At 43.2% G+C, this 19,057-nt stretch overlaps 1 protein-coding gene across 12 annotated transcripts in view; it reads right to left on the reverse strand.

Annotated features, from left to right (window-relative positions):
• Positions 1-343: 343 nt before the first annotated feature.
• The window catches only part of tenm2a (teneurin transmembrane protein 2a), a 274,108-nt gene continuing 255,394 nt past the window's right edge, over positions 344-19,057 (reverse strand). For all 12 annotated transcript variants that reach the window (XM_086023698.1, XM_086023697.1, XM_086023696.1 and 9 more), the window contains 18 exons: positions 17,000-17,143; positions 14,089-14,338; positions 13,948-13,968; positions 13,609-13,838; positions 11,808-11,962; positions 11,402-11,503; positions 10,515-10,688; positions 9,751-10,394; positions 9,290-9,465; positions 7,221-7,456; positions 6,806-7,102; positions 6,144-6,701; positions 5,772-6,041; positions 5,232-5,642; positions 4,180-4,290; positions 3,827-4,094; positions 2,980-3,110; positions 344-2,672 (listed from right to left, as the gene is read on the reverse strand). In XM_086023698.1, coding sequence (XP_085879824.1) covers positions 1,935-2,672; positions 2,980-3,110; positions 3,827-4,094; positions 4,180-4,290; positions 5,232-5,642; positions 5,772-6,041; positions 6,144-6,701; positions 6,806-7,102; positions 7,221-7,456; positions 9,290-9,465; positions 9,751-10,394; positions 10,515-10,688; positions 11,402-11,503; positions 11,808-11,962; positions 13,609-13,838; positions 13,948-13,968; positions 14,089-14,338; positions 17,000-17,143 — 4,916 coding nt within the window. In that variant the 3' untranslated portion in view covers positions 344-1,934. The remainder of the gene's footprint in view (positions 2,673-2,979; positions 3,111-3,826; positions 4,095-4,179; positions 4,291-5,231; positions 5,643-5,771; positions 6,042-6,143; positions 6,702-6,805; positions 7,103-7,220; positions 7,457-9,289; positions 9,466-9,750; positions 10,395-10,514; positions 10,689-11,401; positions 11,504-11,807; positions 11,963-13,608; positions 13,839-13,947; positions 13,969-14,088; positions 14,339-16,999; positions 17,144-19,057) is intronic.

Here is a 19,057-nt window from a genome sequence, read left to right on the forward strand (position 1 = left end):
ACTTGATCAAAATATGCTCATTTTTGGAGGACCTGTATATTTGTTAATGAACAAGTAAAGGAAAAAACGTAAACTGGAGGTGAACAGCAGCATTCATGTGTTCATTGTCTCCCTTGTATGTGCATATTTTCGGAGACCGTCCAGGGTGCATAAATTACTACTACGGCCGCCTTACAGCTTGGGACCCATAATAGTCTGGTGCCATCAGCTGCGATTACTTAAAATGTAACTTGTTTTTAAAAGTATGTTGACTGCTGAACTTAGCAAGAAAAGGGGGGGGGGGCATGAATATTTACTGTGTACTGCAAAAAAATGAGATGAAAGCGAGCTAGACATTGTTGGGTTGAAATAAACAATCATGTTTTATTCATAAGTTCCCAGAAGAGTCTCGTTTTAGTGAGCGTACGTGTTATCCCTTTGATAATACTGATTTGGTACAATTTGACATCCATCACGAGTCTCTTCACAGTGAGGAGGATCCATTACTGCTACTGCTGTTGGGATCTAGGTTGGAAATCCGTCTGTTTCCAAAAACAACGGAAGAAATAACGGAAAAACAAACAAACCAACAAACAAACATCAAAACTGCAGACCGATGCTGTAGATATGCAATATTAGAGTGCCACAAAACTCTAGAGTAGTAATACCAGCCAAAGATTTTGCACGTTACAAGCCACTTCTTAGAAATATAAAACTCGATATTCTGAACAATATTCTACTGTGCTGCATAAAGGTAGATCTATACACTGTACATCGAAATATATCTTGAAAAATCATTTTCACAGTTTTAAAGACTTTTATTTAGAGTATAAACCATTTTTAAACACTTTATTACATAAATTACTTTTTTAGAGAGTGACTATTATTTGCCCTGGTAGCAATCTAAAATAATACAAAAAACAAAATGAACACTTAATACATCATGTACAAAAGAAAATGAACTCATACATTAAAAATCATTTTGAATTAAACTGACTGACTCATTCATGATTGTCATATAGTACTAAGAATAAATAAATTAAAAAAAATGAGTAAATTAAAATAAATAGGAACTTAGCATGTTGTCTGGACCGTGTGAGTGGTGGGTTTTCTGTACAGAAGTGCCTCGGTGAACGTCTCACAATCCTACTGCGACTGGAACGTACAAAACTACAGCATCTACGGCATCAATACGCAACATCCTGAAATTGAGTGTAATTGGACACATATGTAGTAACAGGTAGGTTCCTTCTCACGGTTTCAAATAAACAATGTTGTGTAGTGCCACTGTCTTTTTTCCATTTTGCTTTTTATGGTGTACTCTCTGGCCCATTAATAGCAGTTTATGGAGGCCTTCAGCTTGTGTGTTGCTTGCTTGCATGTGCGCTGCACCCGCTGCACACGACTGCTCACTCAGTAATGGACAATGGGAGGCCTGAGACAAGGTGACGACTCATAGTGCTGGACAAACTTGTAACATTGCCTTGTCTGTCTCTGGTATCTGTCTTTGATGTGTTGTTGTCACGGCAACACACTGGAGCGCTCCACCTTCTTGTCGTTTTGCTCTCAGCGTCCAATCTAGACAGAGGAGCCAGCGGAGCGCCACCGAACGCTCATGGGCGCGCTCAGTGTGACCCAAAAAATATGGGCGAAAATAGCAATCTTCTTTTTTAAAAAGGGGAATCTTATTATTTATTCAGTAGTGCCTTCTCACTTATTCAGTGATTTTTTTTCCCTTAAAAGAAATGTTACTTTCGATTTTTTTTTTTTTTCATTTATTTTTTTTTGCCCGTGGCAGTCAAATGAATAATAATGTTTTGTCACTCTTTTCAAAAGTCCCTGCAGCGTTCCATGAGTAACCCCGTTTGTTGGTGGAATCTCCCGAGAAAAAGGGTTGAGGAGGCTGGGAAGGGAAAAAGGACTGAGGAGGTGTTGGACAGACGCATGGTGGGCTGTTACCTCCTGCCCATCTCGTTCTGTCTAAGGAACTGGATATTGTTGCTGCTGTCAGCCAGTTCTGGGTACTGCTCCACAGGTAACACATAGTAGCCATCATAGCCTTGTACTCTGCCCGTGCTCAGGAGCTGTTGTCGCTCTCCCTCAGTCCAGAGGCGACTGCCTCCTTTTCCGTCTCGGGCCCTCTGCTGTTCCTTGGACCAGGCGCCCGCCAAGGCCCTCTGGCGAGCCAGCTCCAACAGTCTTACCTTCTCCTCGTCCACCACGTCAGCGGACAGCCCGTAGCGAATGCCCAGAACAAACGACGGCACTGCAAACTCCACCGTCACCCCTCTCCTGGAGCGGCCGCTCACCGTCACGTTGATGCCGCTCTCCAGTGACTTGCGGCCGTTCGTCAGCCCCAAGGCCAACAGGTCGCTGTCGGATGAGCCAACTTTCACAAAGTAGTGGCAGTCCTTCCCGTCCTGCGTGTAGTGGGTGCCTTCCAGGTACTGGGCGCCGTTCAGCACGAGAGCCACTTTGCGGCTGTCGTCGCTGGCCAGAGATGAGACGCCGGCCACCACTCTGCCCTCTTTGAGGGCCAGCATTACGCCGCGTCCTATGATGGGGGTGCTGGTGCCGAACCAGTGGCCGGGCTTTTCCTTTCGTCTGCGCCGCTCCTTGTTGAGGAGGCGACCCTCGAGAGCCATGAACGCCTGGTTGTGACGCTCGGCCGCCTGCTGCACGCCAGTGATGAGCTAACGCAGAGAGTGTGAGATGAATTGATGAAAAGATCAGCGACTGTCATATTAGGGCTGCTCGATTATGAAAAAAATAGTCACGATTATTTACATGTAGGTGATAATTGAAATCACAATTATTCAAACGATCATTTATTTTAGGGTAAAAAAAAACAAGAAAATGTTTAAACATGAAAAATATATAGGCAAATAAATGTCGTTCTTCACGATTATGCCAATTTTGTAATCGTGGAGTGTTAATCATTATTGTAAGGGCTTTTAAATGCACAGCCCTATGTCATAGGCCAGTTTTGTTATTCAGTACCTGTCCATTCTCACAGTGCTGGGTCGCCCGCAGCTCGTATGGTGGCTCCACAAAGTAGAGCGAGTGTCGAGGGAATCCTGGGATTATGTTACTAAGCTGGAAGCCAAACATCACCAGCCAACTCTTCACATCTACAGCGTCACATGCAATTGAAATTACATTTCTGAATGGTAAATGTACAGAGAGTAGACAATTGATTTATTTTAAAAGGAATTTTAAAAATAGCTTGTTTTCTCTTGTGACGAATACAAAGTGCATACAAAACTTGTTTCACAATGTTACTTGCAAAAACAAGTTTAAAGGGGAAGCCAGCCCAAACATTTTCTTCACAATAGTTCTATGTTCCTCCACTAGTCTAAATAAGGCATTTTGATTAATATTGCATTTGTGGAATATGAGTTAAGCAGCAAAATCCACCCGTTTTTAGCCATCTCAGGGAGCGGCCATTTTGTCACATGCTGTTAACTGAAAATGACACAGTTGCTAAGGGCTCAGGTAACGACCAATCATGGCTCAGCTTCACAAAACAGGTGAGCCGTGATTGGTGGTTACCTGAGCCCTGAGCAACTGTGATGCCATTTTCGGTCAACAGAAGTCACAAAATGGCCACCCCCCTGAGATGGCTAAAAACAGGTGGATTTTGCATTTTAACTCATACGACCCAAACACAATATCATTCTGAATGCCGTGTTTTGACTATTGGAGGCTCATAGAACATATTATTGTATAGAATTTTTGGGGTTGAGTTCCCCTCTTTGACTGACTTTTTTTTTAGTCCATATACCAGTACTTAAAAAAAAAAAGATAATCCTGCGCATGTGTATAAAGTATCCTACACTATGCTTACCTGTGACATAATTTTTCACATCTAACATGTCACTGAGGGGGTTGTTGTTCTTGAACATGTACAGATTAAAAGGAGATGGATCTTTTCCAATCTTGGGCCAGATGCTGTAGTCAGGTGAAGTCCAGCGCCCAGCCAAGACATCGTAGTCACGCTGGGTGAAGTGGACCAGCTTGGTCAGGGCATCGTACAGACCGCCATGAAATCCCACCACCAGCTGGAACTCCGGGTTGGAGTCCAAGTAAACCTCCCCATATGCCGTGTATTGCACCTGAGTGAGTAGAGAGCAGTGGAGCGTTTGGTACGAGGATACTCAGAAATCACATTCAAAAAATCGAAGTTAGCATTTGCATTACCTGTTTGATCATCTGTCCATTGCTGCTAAAAACAGCCAATGGTGTGCCGGTGTTGTCGGATGCTATGTAGTATTCCTCTCCACTGCTCACCTCCATGGCAAACACATGGCCCTGAATAAAAAAGATTATGTTTGAAAGGATTTTTTTTTTCACATTGCTTTAAACGTTTTGCCATCAATTTCCAAGTTAAGATATTCATATATGCTGATGTTTAAAAATACAGTTGCCTTGCCCTAAACAAAGGTCACACCGTCTGATTATATATCCAGATTCGTCAATCATAAAACTAGGACAAAGTTCAGTCCTCTACACAGCATTTTAATATTACAGGAAATTATAATACTGTAGTTAGAAATTAAAAAGAAAAAAAAGCTCAGTCACAGCTCAGGGGCACAGCACTTTTGTGCGGCTCATCACTCTGACATTTCTCATGTGTATGGTCTGGCTCTTTGTGTGGTGTGCAAAAAACAAAACAAAAAACAGCATCTTGTAAGTGTAATACTGTATGTCTAAAATGATATTAATAAAACATTTTGCCTGATTTTTAATTGGTGGGACTCCCTAGTGGTCACTGTTATGTGTTAAGACATCTCATGCTCTATGAACCACTCCAAATATGCTCATCAAAATATATAATGTAGTCAGTCGACTTGATGTTTCGGGAGCATAACATTGCCCAACCTTGACTGGAGCAATTGAAGCAAAGCCAGGCCATAACAATGGCTCCATAAACTTCATGATGATGACTGCATCACACTTGATGCGGCCATCACACTGAAACAAGGTCAACAATTTTGACTCATTCTTCCACCATGAACATCTCTATTAATGGCTCCCTATTAATGACATTTTAAACAAATATCTTCACTCATACTGCAAATATGGGTTGGGATGACACACGCTTTTCGTGGACATGCTAAACTAGACGGTAGCTTTCACTGGAATTTTGATGACCATTCATTTGTGTGCCCGTACGTTGTGATGTACTACAGCATCAGTGCAATCCTGTGAGCGTTGCTGCGTATGAGCAAAACGTGCACACGCACGCCTACCTGAAGGTCATAGTAGAGTGAGGAGATTTCCGAGCTTGAGTGGTTAAAAATGTGCGTCACCCTAGTTGGGTGGTTGAGGTCAGCGTAGAAAAACTGAAGGTGCTGCCCAAGGCTGTTCCTTGTCGAGACCCTGCGGCCCAACCCATCGTAGTGATAAACAACGCTCCAGCCACCGGGGCCCCGATTGTAGGCCCTCAGCAGCTGACCCTTTGAATTGTAGTCGAACATGTCGGAACCCCGCTGGCTGAGGTAACCGTCCTCGTCCAAGCGGTACTGGACGTCTCCCAGCCGCGTGATGCGATCACGCAGGTCATAGCGCAGCGGCATGATCCGAGCGCTGCTCCCAGGGTTCAGCAGATGAAGGTTGCCGTTCAGGTCGTAGCTGTAGCGCCATGTTGACCAGTCGTTCACCTGAATTCAAAATAAAGATAACACACAACAGAAAGGCCAGGGTGGAATGTCAGTTGCGCAAGTGACAGGGCACCGCCAATCCAGTGTGCGATAACACGAGACCATAAATCTTCCAATCGGATGATTCACCTTGACCCCAGTGAGCTGTCCGTCTCCATCGTAATCATAGCGATACTGAGTGGTGTTGGCGTAGGGCCCGATTTTCAGCTCCCTCTTGACCACCCGCCCCATGCTGTCGTACTGCACCGTCATCCAGTACATGAGGGAACGGAAGATCTCATACTGCACCTCCTTGATGCGTCCGTGGGTGTCGAAATGCTTACTCAGCGTCATAACAGCTGTGGTGATAATCTGATTGATGTCGTAGTAAATGACCCCAAACTTTCCAAAGTGTTCCACCTAGGACAGAAAGGTTTGCACAATGTGTAAGTCTGATGCCATCCGCGAAAAAAAAAAAAAATAAAGTACACGAGTACATATTGATGCGCAAGGACAGTGCACCTTGCCAGAGATTTCATCATATCTGTAGAGGTCCACAGGTAGAGGCGTTTCACTGATGACCGGCTTCATGCTGGCAATTCGGAAGCTGTTGTCGTGGTAGGTGTAGTCGAACCTCGCGTTGACCATCCCCTCCTCACTGAAGCGATAGATTTGCTTGTCGATGAGCGGGCCCATTTTCCGATAGCGGATGGTACAAGAGAATCCGCCGCTCTGTAGGTTGACCATCTTCAGCACGCCCGCCGTCTCATCGTAGCCAAACGTGACGGCGGTGCTGTCATACACAATCTCGGACAACTTGGCCAGCTTGCCGTACTTGTAGAGGACGCGGCGGCCGGTGCCCAGGTAATGCGTGGCCTGAGGCCTGCCGTCCTCACTGAAGTCGTGGATGATGGAGGCGTTGCTCTCCGGTGGGTTGTACGTGTTGCGGATGTAGCCGACGGACACGTGCGTGAACATGGTGTGGCGGGCCACGCTGGGCATGGTGACAGCCGTGACACGATTTGAGCTATCAAACTCAAAGATGTACTGCTTTTGGCTCTGCAGCAATAGCACCATGGACTGGGCGGAGAAAATTCAACAATTCAAGAAAGGTTTTGAGTGGAATTTGGGGGAGGTACTTTTCCCCGCATAACGTACGTGATAAGTGTAATAGCTCTACTTACTTTATCGAGGTAACTGTAACTCCAAACCTTCCCGTCCACAAAAGCGCGAGACAGGATGCGTCCATGGGGATCAAACTCAGTCCTCTCGCTCATGCTCCCCCTCTGCAGGCCAACAAGCTGACCGGTGGAGGAATAGGACACATTGACCACCGCCAGGCTGCTGCTAGGCAACCACATAGCTGGCCGGCCCTGAGCGTCGTACATGATGCGGAGTGTAAACTTGCGGTGATCATCGTAAATCTTCTCCGTGCGTGTGTTACGGTCAAAGTCAATAGAGAGGAGGTTGCGACCATGTGCCTGGAGGAAAAGTACACATTTACACAGATTAGTTGGATGTAGTGACTTTGAAAATATGCATTTTGACTGTTGAATGCAGGTAAACAAAAGTATTTTGCAGGTACACTGATGAACTCACTCTTAGCTTCCTGCCAAACACTGTAATTTTTCCTTTGGTCTGCTCCTTACGCAGACGCCACTCAATGGAGTTGAGGCCGTTGTCCGTGGGGAGTGTTATATTCCTGCGACCGATAGTAGGGCTGACATAGCCTGCCAGGATGTGGGGCTCCGTATGAAAACTTATGCCCATTCCATTGGCGTACATCACTCTCAGGGTGCCATTGTTGCACATCTGGTAGTTGTTCCTTACTTGGTCTTTAGAGAGAGAAAAGGTACCAACGTTAAGAACGATTGGCAGACCCTAATAGAGCGAGTCCAATGAAAGACACAGCAAGGGATCCCTTTACATCCCTTTCACGTAAACAAAACTATGCCAGCATACATTTATTGATATTCAAAAAGTGGAATCAAATTGAAAAGAGACCTATTCAACTTTAACTCTTTGTTCACGACACCGTCATTCGCAATAGCGGACATAAACTTGATGGAAGGGATTTCTATTATTTTTTTTGTTTTCTTTTCTTAGTTGTTTTTCCTATGCATGCTTTTTGTCCACCAATCTTTGCCTGTTAATTTTCCGCATTCGCATTAGACTGGCCTGTCACTTGTATAGCGCTTTTCAACCTTGGGAACTCAAAGCGCTTCACACTGTTACCTCGTTTTACGTATTGATGATGATGACAGCATCGGGAGCAACTGGGGGTTCGGTATCTTGCTCAAGGACCCTTCGACGTGGTCGCAATGACCGGCGCTCGGACCACGAACCTCTGGGTTGGGAGACGGCCGCTCTACCGCTAAGCCCCAAATAATATTCAGCAGCAATCACTTCCACAAAACTGACAGAATTCCAAATGAGCAGTCACGCCCATTTGCAATGAATATGATTTTAAATGTTCTTCATCTTCTTCATACGCAAACACATGCGTGTTCATTTGTGTGATAAAATCGTGCCCGCTACATTATGACTAACCTGACTGGATCCTAGTCTAACAATCTCTATAATATTCTGAATCAAATCTGACATCTCTCTACAGTCCTTTACATTCCTTATCATCACGGTGTAATGAATCACCGGCAAACACAAGAACGGAATCAGATAAGCCGACGTCTAATGTTGAGCTTAAATTCCCTCTCTCCCAGGACTGAAAACACACATCTTAATCACAGTGAAGTGACTGAAAGGGAGATAAAATTGTTTTGGGCCCAGAACGATCTGGCGGATAGGAAAGGGGAAGCATATTCTTTTTCATTTGGAAAAGGTGAGAGGGATCAGCTGGTGCCTCCCTTTGAAACCTTACCATAAATGACAGTAATCCATAAGACCAATTTGTAATAAAGCTCCAGGCGCATTTTAACAATGCCTCAAACAGACAAGTGAATGTTTTTTTTTTCCCACTGACTTGGCAGCAACAGCCCTTAGATAAATCTTTTCTGCACCGTCTGCCTGAACAAGCTTGTAATAAAACAGAAGCAATGGAGACGGAGGAGGGGTGAAAGAGAGAGAAATGAGACCTTGAGGGCTGAGTAGAATTCGCTGCGCCGGAGTTAATGAAGAGAACGAGAAAGAGCAGAAGAATGGGAGATGGTTAAGTGAGTATGTCACCAGAGAGCTGCACTGAAAGCCCACACAGGGTGGTGGAAACCTTAAATTACTTACGGCTCTCTGAACATCTCTCCCCTCTTCCTTCCCACAACACAGGTGGGTCGCCGAATACATCTCAATCGTATTCTGCCCGAGGCCTTCAATCCCTCTAGCACGCTGTTTGCTGCCTGTCAGAATACTCGCACTGGTCAGAGGGGGAAGGGACAATTTCCCTCCTCGTTCTTCAGCTCTGGCCAGAGGCCAGACCAAATAAGCCGAGGGATGATAGGAACTCGCTGAGAGCTTTATTTGTATCTTAATGCGTGGATGTGTGACAAGAGCTTGAGGGACGAATGGGATTCACCGCACGCTATTAATGAATTTTGGCGTCGCGACGATATTCAAATACACAGGATGATCCCGGCTGAATATTAAAATGGGAATTCCATATTTTTGCTCCAACTCAGACGCATGAGCTCACATTTGCTTTGCGCTATTCGCATCACCTTGAACCACAGTGTACGAGGCTTCCACAGAGGAAAGGTTGGTGATGACGGTGACGTCGTCATCCCTGCTGGAGCTCTCGATGTCGATGGTGATGGAGCGTTCAATCTCACGATGGAGACTCGTCACCATGCCTGTGGGGTACGTCACATTGGTCAGGCGACCCTCGCTGTCGTACCTGCGAGAGGAGACATTTCATGGGGTTAATGTGTTGGAACACACTTGGCCTCAAACATAGGGTATGTAAAAAAAAAAAAAAAGACTAGATGCAGAACCTTGGCAAGCAAGATAGCATTTGACAGGCCTTTAAGCTTTTGACTGTAGTTTAAAACCTGCCACTAGGGAGCAGTATAATACTGCGTAAGCGGTGATGACAGTGCATGAGGTTGTTTTGGGGTTCCAAAAGAAAAGTCATGTGAAATGTCACATGTCAAAACAACACCTGGTCCACACACAGACTCACTGGTAAAAGGTGGTCCATCCGGTCTCATCGGCTTTGGTGGCGAGCAGGCCCGTGTTGCCGCTGTAGCCCATGAGGGCCACCTCTTGCCCTACGGCTGACACACTGCGCAGGCCTCCGCTTGGGTCCAGCCCCAAGGTCACCACTTGATTCTCTGGCAGGAGGACCAGTCGGAGCAGGCCGGATCCTCCTCCCTGGCCCAGGCCTTCTCTCCTCACTTTGACTGTATTGTTGCAGTTGTCCACCAGACTGGCCAGTTCGCCATCAGCAGCGTAGGTGAAGTTGTAGAGCGGCTCTCCGGTCACAAGACTGATGGTTTGGATGTGCAGCCCCTCTCGATTGAAGACATACAGCTCCTGTTCCCTGGGTGATGCCACCTCATACCGCGCCCCGCCAGATCCTCCGTAAGCTGGGCTAGAGAGGGCCGGGCCGGGGCGATTGGCTCGAATGGCTCTGATTCGTATGTTGTTGAGGTCCGCAATGAAGAGCGTCCCGTCGGGGGACACTGCCAAGGAGCTGGGAGAGTTCAAGCCGGCATCCGGTGCGTAGCCATCGTCGCCGTAGAAGCAGTTGCAGTTGACGTCATTCTTGCAGTCACAGTCAGAGGCAGCTCCAGCCAAAAGGGAGATTTCTCCATTAGTGCTCACCTAAAAGAAATGCACGGGAGAGGATATAACGTGACAATGGTTAAAAAAAACCAAAAAAAACAAAACGACAGCTGCCATCTCTGAGAAAATAAAGAGAGCGCAAGACAGCCGTGACCGTACCTGTCGGACTCGGTTAATCTTTTTCTCGTCTGTCTCGGCGATGTAGAGAACGCCAGTGTGAGACAGGGCAATGGCTGTGGCGCTCTCAAGAGCAGCGTGGATTGCCAGTTTGCTGAGGCTGTAGTCAATCCCTGGCACCTGGCAGTGCATTGGCCGACCGGCTATGATGCTCACCTGAAAGAACAACAATGAAGACAAGTGCATTAACTCCAGAAATACTTCCAATTCATTTGTCCAGTGCTTCTATAACTCGCTGAGGTTATATACAGTCATTTGGGATTCAATCATGCAACCTCATATACTTTGGGAGAGCTCGCTCTTGGCATATGTTTGGCTTTGGCTTGTTGTGGATCTTTTTCAAACACACATTAAAAGAAGGACCAGACTAAACAAGTGGTTTTGAGAGAAGAACAAGAGTTTACCTCAGTTGACTTCCCCCCTTTAACCTTAAAATTGCCCGTACGTACAGTTAATAAAGGTCAGTTATTATTGGTTTTATGATGGTAAATGGTAAATGTCACTTGTATAGCGCTTTTGTATTTTTGGCACTCAAAGCGCTTCACACTGTACCTCATCTACCTACTGATGACGCAGCATCAGGAGCAACTGGGGGTTTAGTATCTTGCTCAGGGATACTTCGACATGGTCACAAGCCATGCCGCCGTTATTTATTTTGGGGAAAGCTGAACAAATATAAAGTCAAGCAGCATTCCAAACGGCATTGTGTTTGACCTTATATGTTCCACTGCAGTAGAATAGTTCTTGAGCTAACCGGTATAAATGGTCATTTGAAACTTTGGTCCAACAAATTAGAAGACGACAAAATTCCCATTAATGCCCTTTTTGTGAAGTGGGCACATCGGATTTGGAGGGCTTGCGATACAAACCTGATGGTTCTCAGTAATACGCAGAATGACATTGTTCTCCAGGACATAGAGAGAGTTGTCCATCGGGTTCACTGCTAAGTCTGTGGGCCACTCCAGCCGTACCTATCAGTCAGATAGAGAAGTTTAACGTCAGATAATCTGCAGCACACTGTATGCTAATGGTGACAATTTGAAAAGATGCCAAGGTCTCCTCTTCATTTTTGAAAGTAAGTGCAGTCCTCACTCTCTTTTGATCCAGTCATTTATCCGTGGACTCTTTAAAGGTCCCTAAATCAGAAAGTCCCTCACCCGCTGGCTGGCTGCGGTCCACCCAATTGTCATAGCTCAGCACTCACAAAGCTGTTAAACCATCATCCATCATGCCATCACCTCTCGCATCTCCCCAACTTCTGAGTGACTCTCTTACCTGGCTCACGTCCATGCTGGTGTCACAGCTCAGTGGTCGCACGGCAGTCAAATCGTTGGCGCCCAGTAAAGTGGAGATGATGCCGTTTTGGTCCACCTTTCGGATCATAGTGGCGTCCACAAAGTACATGAGCCCATTTTTATCCACGGCGATACCTGCGAATGCCAGACGAGCGCTGTGAATAATGACTCATAACTCCTAATTCACAACAGTCTGAGACATCTAAAGTCAATTAAAGCTCAGTCTTTCCACCTGCACTATATGGATGGCAGCCTGGACTGCTGATTCGCACAATTTCTCATTGGATAAGAAGGACCAAAGTGATTCCGTGATGGAGCGGGTGCTCAACTTTTTGATAAGTGTTAGTTTTGGGATGAGTCATCAACTGAGGAAGTGAGCTGATGCTGTTCCTAAAGCAAAATTTGAGACTGCAAGTGGCTTTTTTAAGGCGCTGACTGTTTTCCCACCGCCCGCTTGTCTCCCCGATTCCCAGCCTGCACTTTTTTTCCCCCTCCATTTGTTCCACTTTTTTTTTTTTCCATTTCCAAGTGCTGCTGTGTCAGCCTTACTCTTAGAACAGCCAAGCTTGCTCCACAATATCTTCTAGGCACACTGATATGTAACAACAGAAGGGGCAAGACAAAGGGCACATAGCAAATGAGAAACAGATAGTGAAAGAAAGAGAATAAAAACTCTAAGCAGAGAGAGAGAGAGAGAGAGTGTGTGTACAGGCTGCGCTGACAGGTAAGAGCGACTCATTCTCTCTTTTTTTTTTTTTTTACCTCCCAATCAACTGTAACAGACACAAAAACACCCGTGAACCCATTACAGTATACGCTACACACATTAGTGTCACTGTAGGGAACTGTGACGTCGTGACACCCTTGACAGTTTGGTGTCACTGTTCATACATCCAATAATCCACTGAAATGATTCCATTACAGTAGGAAGTTTTTCATTAACCTGATTTATGGCCTGCTTTTGTCGTTGCCCTGCTTAGTTAAGGACAAATTGTATGTTAAAAAAAGAATACATGAAAAACAAGAGCATCAAAAACACAGACACCCCGCCAAGGCTTAAACATTAGTTCCTTGTTGAAATCAATGGCTAAATGATTACACTGAAAAAAATGCTGTGCATCATTTCCTCAATTTTATTTCGTCAAGTGGTTGCACGAAATAAAATCATTTGAATCCAGACAGATTTTTTTCAACAGAATCTACATCTACTTTAAAAATGTATCTGGATACAGATGTTTTTATTTTGTGCAACCACTTGACAAAATAAAATGGAGTAAATCCAACCATCATATTTTTCAGTGTATGAAGTAAGATTTCACTTTTTCACTATGATGTAGTAAAATTCTTTTGATCATTTTAATTTCGTCATACTTTGTTGAATTGGGTTGTTGAATGGAATTGAGATGTTACATATTTCCCCAAATTTGCATTCGACCTTATAAAAAATGGTTCAATAAAAAAATAAACGAAAAAACAAATGGACTAACCTTCACCAACGAAAGCAACTTCCACAGCAGAGGTAACGAAAAATTGCTATAATTTGCATGTATTGTGCACTGAAATGATCGACACAATCGCTTGCATGAATAAGCGCCTTTGCTAAAGTGAAAATAATGAAAACCATTACCCGCAGTTATCCTCATTCATCTTCTGATTACATACAAATGTGAAGAATGAGATCAATCAGAATAAATGAATGTAATGGCGGCTCTGTAATCATGACTAAATATACCGTTTGCTATCTCCACATGGGCTCATTGCACTTCTGCTGAGCCGCTCACCTTTTGGGCTCATAAGTGTAGCTTCAGTGGCTTTGCCGCCATCTCCGCAGCGTTCATCAAAGGGCAGGCACTGCTCTCCGGTCCCGGCCACAACCTCAGCATTGTCGGACAGCAGGCGACCGCCTGTTAATGAGCGAACGCGGTAAATTCGCCGGGAGTTGGTGTCTGAGATGAACAATGCCCCAGATAATGGATCAACTGCCAGGAAGTACTTATTGGTTGGATTATTACTGTGGGGACAGAAAAAAAGGCACCATATTAGGGAATAGCATTAATTTTCAGTCAGGGCTTCAAGTAGGTTCATTAGTGTTACAGAGAAGTTGGATTAAACCGTTTTACCTGTGTCTGAAATCTTTGTTCCTTCAAGGAAGAAAGAAAGACAAACAAAACAAATATTAATCAAAAAGGTTGGTGGCAAAAACCATAAAAAGAAAACATTGAAATCATAACACTATAACATGTTGAATGTGGTGTTTTTACCTTAATTCTAGGATGCCACTGGTGTTCATGGATGGGAAAACCCTGCGTACAAAATTGAGATCCCCTACATAGAGGCTGCCGTCGATGCCCATCGCCAAGGCAACTGGTGCAAGCAGCTTGTTGCCATCTGCAAGGCCGTTGCAACTGGGGCAGGAGAAGCTTCGTCTGCGACCGTTACCCATAATGCTGCTGATGACTGGAGGCTGCTCTGTCACAAAGATGTTTTCTCCGCTTCCCTTGTGAAGAATGCCTGCACACATATATAATAAAGATCATAAGTGGATGCTTTTATACATATGCTATCATATTATTATGTAGATATTCAAAATAGGAAGAAAGAATGGTCTTATTTTGTTTGATTGATGTCCAGTCTTATCTGCAACAGCCAATCACACCATTGTTGAAAATAATGTTAGGTTCACGGGCTTATACGCAACAAATATGTCAATACTGGCATGTGAGAGTCCTGCACTTTTTCAAAGTGAATCTGCAAGTATTTGTTTGTGGCATTGTGTAATGTGGCAAGAGACGTCTGTGAAATACAGTGTATATGTATTTGTAAATAACAAGAGCCGAGGGCACTGACTGGTAGTTGGGGCAGCAGTCTAAAACTCAACATAAGTTTAAAAAAACCTCATGTCGCTAATACAGTATAACCAAAAACTGCAAACCCTCGTCACCAAAATGTATGTGGACGTGTCTACTTATGCCCACATCAACCTCTATAAATATTGCCCTAATATTTACTATTTTATGGATGAAGCGTTTTCCTAATCAAGTAACAGAAGCTTTGTGGTGGGTGCATCTATGGAGAGGAGTACGCTATAGCCATAAAATCTGTAATACTTAGGCGATCATTCTAATATTTTCAGAGGTTGATGTGAGCAAAAGTAGAGATGTCAACATAAATTTTGATGACGATTGATCACAGTCGGACAGTTTTATTTAGTTTCCTACGTGTTTAGACCACAAGCATATATATATATTAGTGCTGTCAAATTTATCGCGTTATCGGGCGGTAATTACATTTTTTCATTGATTGTGTCAAAATATTTGACGCATTTAACGCATGATGACCGCCCATGCATGATCCCACTCAGAAGTGCAGTGAGCACCAGAGCGGACGCGTGTCGCCCCTGCAGGAGTATAAAGAGGCATTTCGAAAGAATAGGGCACTTTTAAATCTCAGAAATGTGAATAAGTTGGCTTGCCTCAGCGACTGAGGATGAGTAGAGAAGAGTGCCGTCTTGTTTTGTGTTCATAAAGTCAGTTAATCTAACACACGACGTGCTGAACAGAACAGAACACTCACCCGTCATATGAATCAATCACATTTGTGTGCACTTCAGAGACCACTCGGAAAACATAAACTCTAAGAATGTTACAAGGGCCACATATAAATGTGCTCATTACACACACGCACTTTGTTTGCACACGTTTGAAATATTTCTGTCACTGTCCTGAGGCCCCTTTGCGTTTTTGTTTTTGTAATGAATAAAAATACTGTCTACCATAGAAAGAATGTTAATAATTTTAATAAAAAAAAAAAATCATTTTCATCTCATGAGGATTTATTGTTATAATAAAAAGATACATTACATATGAACAGTATGTTGAATGTATATCTGTCTTGCGTCTTACCTTTCCATTCCAACAACAATTTACAGAAAAATATGGCATATTGTGGAGATAGTTTGAATTGCAACTAATTATGATTAATTATTTTTTAAGCTGTGATTAACTTGATTAACATTTTCAATCGTTTTACAGCCCTAATATATATATATATATATATATATATATATATATGTATATATATATATATATATATATATATATATATATATATATATATATATATATATATATATATATATACATACATACATATACATATATATATATATATATATATATATATATATATATATATATATATACATACATACATATACATATATATATATATATATATATATATATATATATATATATATATATATATATATACACATACATACATATACATATATATATATATGAATGGACTAAAAATGCCGCTTTAGCCATTGGGAGAAGTGGAGCCAAGATGGCTCCCCTCTAGCTTCGGCCACGAGGGGCCTACTCATTCACATATAAGTCCGTGGTATTATATTACATTGGTGTTGGCAACTAGAGGACATTTGAACCTGTTTTATAAAAGCAACCATGGGAGCTCGATTTTATTCCTTTTTTTTTTTAATTTCTGTTGCAGACATCTGTTGACCCGGGTGGCCTGTTTGAAGCGACATGTCAGCGCATCCGCCGTATTGAATGTGACCATTGTATTAGCCATAAAAATCGTCAAACGATATTCATAAAATTGAGCTGGAATGACAGGATACACTCAAAAGCAATGGCTCGGTATAAATCCAATGAGTTCTTGCTTGATGCATCTCCAAGGAGCAAGTGAAAAAGGCATCTTCACAAATTGCTTCAGTTTGCCGCATCCAGTATGGCTGCTGCATCCGCATAGATGCTGTCTTTGTATTCGTACTGTAAATGTTGTCTATGATAATACTTGGCAGCGGTTGTAACTTGTGCAAAGGGCGCCATTCAACTTATTGACTAGGAGTGCTACGTGAATATATGCAAATATATGGAGCAAAGTAAGTGCTGTCTATATTAATAAACTGCACCCCTGCCCCCCATCATTTCATGTATAACTAATTTAACTCATTCAGTTCCAGACTTTTTCAGACCCATTGTGAACTGACAAAAAATATGTCGTTGGGATAGATTGAGTTAAGACTAGGCTCTGGCGATGCGTCTGCATATAGCATGACACATACTTGGACTAAAGCTAAAGTTTTCATAAAAACTCAAATGAATCTGAGGACAAACTCAGCACTCAGTATGCGTGTATACTTACTGCTTCGTGTGTTGAGTATATGGTGCTTGTCCAGTGACCAGCCACCTAGATTGGTGGGATCCAGTTCGTAACCTTGCAGGATGACAGTCCTTTTCTCCCACAGAATAAGACTAGCACATGACTCGTACTCGTAGCCCACAGACACTGCGTATTGGAAAGTTAAAGAAAGAAACAGAGGAAATACTGAAGGTGAGACAAAGGAAAAGTGCTGCATCAATAACAAAAAATAGAGCAAATCTTCACCGCACCAAAGCTAGTTAGCACCTGTACCCAACTCTGCATTAACACTTTACTAACACTCTCAAATGCTGTTAAATCAACCAGACATTGTGTTAATTGGGCTGATTACCTGGAGGACCTTTAACATTACAAGCCACATTAACTGTGTAAAAACACAAAAACACACCCAAAAAACATTTGCAATTAAGAATAGGTATCTGACTCAGAAAAGGATGAAGATAAAATAGCAGTAGTTTGGTCCGAGTTGCTGTGTTTATGGTAAGACCAATGCCATTACATATGAGGGAATATACAGTATCATATTGTAATTGTTGAAAGGAAAAGTGAGTTCACACACTAAATCCCATTTGAGTCTCAGAGAGAAGGTTGTTTCCAACACCTCTAACTAGGGTTGCCAACTCCCGGAAAAATAAATAAGGGACCCCTCATCGGCAGGGACGGCCGATCTGATTGCTTTCAACTAGGGATGGGCCGATCGATACCAAAATATCGATATTCCGATCCAGAGTGCTCAATTTTAAGTATGGATCCTCAAGCTAAAGTACTGATATCTGCAATTAATTCATATATATACTGTATAATATATTTATTAATCCATAATTTAGAAGGTTGTATTGTCATACAATCAGAATTTTTGCTATGTGTTGCCAAGGGCAAAGAGGTTTTTCTGCCTTGGCAGAGCCAAACTGCTGGTCCCGCTCACCAGAATTTTGTAAACAAATTTGATTGGATGAAGAACGATCATAAAAGAGAAAGATAAAAACATGTTTTTTTTTACTCTTTTTCTATTATATTTATAATTAATGTGTAGTATATTGACTGTCTGTACAGTAAAAAATTATGCATATCTATTTGAACTTGTAATTAATGTAAGGCTGTGTGTGTGTATTCTTTAGCTATTATTCATCAATGTCAAGCAATCAATTAATTACCTGTCCGTTCAATGCACTTGTCAATTCCACCCCAAAATTATTATGTTTCTCCTTATGCTGACATGAATTGCACATTCCCATATTAACCTTGATCAGAGGCATGGCATGGCATGGCATCTTCCAAACCGCTTATCCTATACAGGGTCGCAGGGAGGTGCTGGAGCCTATCCCAGCTGACAATGGGCGAAAGGCAGACTACACCCCGATCTGGTCGCCAGCCAGTCGCAGGGCACACACAAACACCGTCACTGAGCGGGAACCGATCCCACGCTGCCCGCACACAACTCACACAAAAAGTGCGTTGGCAAACAGTGCAGTGCACTTGATAGATATTTTCTCTCACTTTTTCGCCCCATGTGTTTTCTGCTTTCGAGTCCTCCGTATTTTTGCAATCATTTCTGCGAAGGACTAGTGCTTCTGCCGGTCGCGTTGCTGCTCGAAGGAGTGTCACCGTGTCATTCACGCTGCTTTGTTTGTCTTCCGCTATCGAGTTTGGCAAGCGTCTTTACCTCGACCAATAAGATAAGCGGATTCGGTATCGTCATACTCGTGTAAAAATATGCTGTCAGCTCATTGTTCATAGAGCAGAGAGGTCCTAGGACCATTACCCTAAATTGTCATATAAAGACAACTGTTGTTCATTAATTCCATCGACATTTCACAGACTACTTTTGACTCTCACGATATTACGGGACAAAGTGCGTCCCTTTACAACTCAATTCGGGACGCGTACGTATATTTCTAAATACGGGACAATTCCGTTTTTCAAGGGGCAGTTGGCAACCCTACCCCGAACCCTTTGACTGCTAACAACAGCCGGAGAAAAGGGGGAGAAAAGTAAGTGACTAATAGGGGCCCAAGAAAACCAATTTGCAACTTTAAAGTG

Source organism: Filicampus tigris, chromosome 2 (assembly GCF_054856515.1).
Source record: "Filicampus tigris isolate MCC_2025a chromosome 2, RoL_Ftig_1.0, whole genome shotgun sequence".
NCBI classification, from domain to species: Eukaryota; Metazoa; Chordata; class Actinopteri; order Syngnathiformes; family Syngnathidae; genus Filicampus; species Filicampus tigris.